This window comes from Haplochromis burtoni, unplaced genomic scaffold (genome assembly GCF_018398535.1).
Source record: "Haplochromis burtoni strain Fernald_Lab_line unplaced genomic scaffold, NCSU_Asbu1 Contig_850, whole genome shotgun sequence".
Lineage (NCBI taxonomy): Eukaryota > Metazoa > Chordata > Actinopteri > Cichliformes > Cichlidae > Haplochromis > Haplochromis burtoni.
In genome coordinates this window covers 93312-97950 of record NW_024583211.1, presented here as the reverse complement: position 1 = coordinate 97950, position 4639 = coordinate 93312, and the positions used below count along the sequence as shown (strand labels likewise).

Here is a 4639-nt window from a genome sequence, read left to right as displayed (position 1 = left end):
CCTCATGTTTACTTACAAGTAATAAAGAAAGAAAATGTAAAATAAAGGCATCGATAACAAAGAAAGCTATAACCAGAAACCACTGTGGCTTCTACAGAAAGCACTGAATATGAGTCACATCCACAAAGCAGTCCACATGTTAAAGTAGTGAAGCATGAAGCCAGGGTGTCTTTTCTTTCATTGTTATCGACCTTTACAGAATTATGTGGTTTTCAGTTGGTCTCAGTCTTCAATTAATATTTTTTTCTGTTTGAAGCAGAAAATCTTCTTTTTTTGAGTGTTTTCAGCATTTTAAACTACTTTCACCATGACAACAAATGCTGCAGACCTAATCTTCGTGTCAGTGATGAATAGGTCCAAACCCACCCCTCACTGATCAATCAGTACTTCAGAAACCAGATCTGTAAGATTCCACAGACCACATGGAGCAGACACAAATGGTCTTCATTGTACATTGATGGGCAAGGAAGCAAGAAATCGAGCAAGAAACAACTTTATTCCAGCATTTTTAAAATCTTATGGCTTAAATCCTAAACCTGGTTAGAAAACAATGCAAAGGCTGGCTTCCTAACTTGTTTTTATTGGAGACTCTGTCTCCTGAATTTGTTCTTTACTTAATATTATTAAAGATATTTATTGATAAAAAATAATTGCTGAGTGTCCTGAACAATGACCCGGCCCTTCAGAAAAATAACTCCTTAACTCTTAGTTACGTTTTTGTTATTTTTTTGAGACTTCTACACCATTTTTAAGGAAATAGACTTTAAAAAAATACCAGACGCTAGCAAATATAATAAAAATTCAAATATGCAAATTAATATAGATTTGTTTTATTTTAAATTCTGTTAGTAGGTTAAATAAACACTCCATTTTCAAAAAAAAAAAAAATCATGTTTCAAGTTTTAAAATGATGAAGCGGGCAGTATCAACACACATGGAACTCACCTGGCAAAGAAAAGGCCAGAGAGCCAATGAGGACGCAGGAGACGATCCACATTTCAGTGCTGAGCTGCTGCTGAGGTTGTGATCAGTGTCTGCACGATAGAGGAGGACTGAGTAAATCGGGCTTAGACTCTGTATTTACAAAACACCCAGAGCTCACTTTTAGTCTGCAAACAGCTGTGAGGGAGGAGCCAGTTTATTAGGAACACCTCTTTCACTCATTGCACTCAGATGCAGGCCTGGGGTCAGCTGTTGCCTGCTGTGAGTGAAGAAATGATGCTAAACTTTTTTACTCTGTTTTGTTTTTGACACTTTCAATAATTCTGCAGCGCTCTGAAAGAACACTTAGATCAAAGAACTGATAATATTTGGGTATATAAATGTGCATATATAATATTCTGTGCTTCAAGACATCACTTAAACAAATATTAAAGAAAAGTGATAGTCCCTGTTTATATTTCATTATATTATATTTTTTAAGGAATGATCCACCCTGCATGACTGCCAATGTTTTGCATGCAGGGCCAACACAAATGATGGTTACCCATGTGCAGGTAACATATGCAGTACATTAAACTCTTAATCACAGATTCCACCAAAAAATTTATCCGGATCAGGAGAAGTGTGTTCTAGATCCAGCAACAACATGAAGAAGAGCTGCAGTGTGTGTGTCCAGAATGTGCAGGAAGACACAGCATGCATATAACAAGTGCAAGAAGTACAGATGCAACACACATAGAAGAAATGTGTTATACAGTCAGCATGAATAGATTGAATAGATTATTCTTCTATTTATGTTTGCCAAGGATAAACATAAACAAAGTCAGAGTGCTGCCCCCTGCTGGCTGTATTTATCCAACCTTTTCATCCACAGTCAGTTCAGTCAGCCTCTGATTCTGATTGGTTACAGCACTGCAATCCAGCTGAACCTGTCCCAAAGAAAGCAAAACACACACTGCGCCATGTTAAAGTAACTGCAGATGAAAACACCGGCACAGTCTACCTTTAACTCCCAGAGGAAACAGCATGACCTGAATCCCCTTATATTTGAAGTACAAATGGTCATAAAACATGTATTTTATCAGTATTAGAGAAGTAGAAGAAGGATTAGAAAACATAGACTCTGTTATGGGGTTGCTTAAATGTGTGAGAGTCTATTTGAATTCTGTTTGATTCATTTAATTTTATCAGCTAATGAAATGTTCAGCGTGAGAGTGAAGACCTTCAAATTCCTCGGCACCAACATCCTCATTGAGCATCTCACATGGACCCATAACACACAGCAGATCATCAACGACTCTTCTTCCTAAAAAAGCTGAGAAAATTTTGGATTTAACAAGTGCTACAAAGCACTTGTTTTATTATTTTCTATGCTCAGAGTTAAGTTTACTTTGGGTTTAGTTGTTATTTATTATTTATTTAGTTTTGTGAAGGGAACTGGCAAAGCAAGATTTTCATTGCTCTGCGTAACCACTTGTGTTTTTGGTGTATATGACAATAAAGCTTGTGAATCTTGAAGAAATCACAATAAAAATGTAATGATGTCAGCTATGGATCTTTGTTTTGATTAATTACATGATGCGATGACCTCTGCCCTTTACTCAGCCTTCCTTCTGCACGTGTTCTGGGTTACTGGTGGGTGGAGCGAGACCCATCAGCCTTGCTGGGTGCCGGGAGTAGCAGACAGAGCCACAAACTGCCAGTCTCATTAGGTCTGTGACTCAGTATTTTCTAGTTCTGGACATTGTGGTGTTCGTTTTAAAAAATTATTAGGCTATAATTCTTAGGTTCCTGGTTATTCATTTGCCAAGTTCAAAGTGTGTTTCTGTTAGCCTTGTGTTCTTAGTGACCTTAGTTGTCTAATCTTCTCCTATATTTAGTCAGTCTTGTCCCTGTGTTTACTCTTGTCTCCCCAGTTTCTTTGTCCAGCTTGCCTGTCAGAGTCTCTGTCAGTGTGTTTCCAGTCTTATTTTGATTGTCTCTTGTCCTGTATGCACTTTGTTCAGGTTCGCTTCCCCTTTGTCGTTATGTCTGATTTGTGTCTCCTGTGTTTCTACTTTTCCCATCCTGTCGTTATCATGTGTATATTTAAGTCCTCAGTCTCCCTCTGCTTGTTACTTTCATGTTCTCTTGTTTATGCCAAGTTCCTTGCTTACAAGAGTCCTTGTTTCTAGTTTATCTTTTGTTTGCTTCTTTTAGTGTTTCTTTGTACTTTATTTTTTAGTTCCGTTTCACAGCAAATAGAGCTGTTGCTTAAGTTATTTACTTCCTCCTATGTGTTCGGGTCCTACCCTTGCCTGCCACACTGACAAACTTGACACCAGTGAGCTTTGATCTGTTGAAAGGCGCATCTAGTGGTCATACTGGTACACATCATAAGTGATGTTTCCTGGGTTCTATGGGTGTTTCGGGCCTCTCAACATTACACGTCCTTACCTAGATGATCCAGCCCTGTCCCAGCAGCTTTACCCAATCACCACCACTTGTAACCCACAGCCAACTGGCAGCTGTCTCTTCTGCTCCTGTTGGAGTCCTGGTGGCTATACTTTTGTATGGTCTCCTCAGAACACCAGACTGAGCTTTACTGCTGGGCTTTGGGGATCAACTAGCCAACAGGATGGAGCCAACCGTGCTTCCACTGGCTAGCTTCCTTTTAAAGTGACTTTGTGTGAAAAGTCACTTTAAAACCATAGTGGAAAAATGCAGCTCAAGTTCAGACACGACTTCATCTCAAGGAGCAGAACAATGAGTCCACTGATAACATGTACACATTCCACTTTTTATTTCTACAGAAGTCTGGTGACACCGCAGTGTTACACTACACTGCAAATATGTTTTTACATGTTACCTGCAGGCCTGTGCACTTCACTCTGCTGCTTCACATCAAACCTGAATGCAGGTTCCTCTGTACCAGCTGCAGTGTTTGTTAAGAAAGTGCAAACAGCCCAAATGAATAAAACAGGACAACAAAACTATTTTTGTAATAATCAGAAATGACAAAGCTATTTTTTAAATAGTGTTTTCATGCTGATTTCAGGTTGTTTTTTTTTTTCATGGTTTTACTGAAACGCAAGCACCAATCAAGAAAATCTTGCATTATCATCAGTACTTAGACAATTAAGCAAACATCATGGCATCTGTTTTAAGCAGCTGCAAAAAAATATGTGTTTTGGCGACAGCGTGCTAGTGAAGGGTCATTCTTAAGTGGCTTAACAAGCAACAACAGCTGAAAATGGTGAGGAAGAATGATTGAAGAACTATTCCTCAAGGCCACTTTAAAACATCACAATAAAGTCTGGCTGCTTGGAGGCAAAATATATAGAGATGACATATGGCTCAAGACAGCAACATAGAGGGTGACAGATATCAGAGGTTTTTAATCACGCAGAGAAACAGTGAAGGGCACATAGTTTGAACATCTTAAAGACATTAAACAACCGATCAATGTAAAACATCTGTTCGTCCTTATGCACTGTTTCTAGATTCTATCAGTGGACACGCCCCCTCGAAGGTTAAATCGTCTGTCATCAAGGAAGTTAAAAGTTTTTCAAGGCTGAAGGAGGAGAGATGTCTGCTGGTACATCTGCGTCACTCTGCTGCGGTTTGCTGTCTGCCTGCGTCTTGCTGGTCTCTGCAGGTGAGTCTGAGCAGGGTCTGGAACAGGAAACCAGTTCATTCCGCAAGTGTGTTTGCAACT

At 39.2% G+C, this 4639-nt stretch overlaps 1 protein-coding gene across 1 annotated transcript in view; it reads left to right on the top strand.

Moving 5' to 3' along the window:
- The first annotated feature begins 4334 nt into the window (after positions 1–4334).
- Positions 4335–4639, top strand: part of LOC102307539 (hepatitis A virus cellular receptor 2 homolog) — a 10753-nt gene continuing 10448 nt past the window's right edge. The window contains exon 1 of the mRNA XM_014330530.2: positions 4335–4579. Within this exon, the coding sequence (XP_014186016.1) occupies positions 4510–4579 (70 nt within the window). The 5' untranslated portion in view covers positions 4335–4509. The remainder of the gene's footprint in view (positions 4580–4639) is intronic.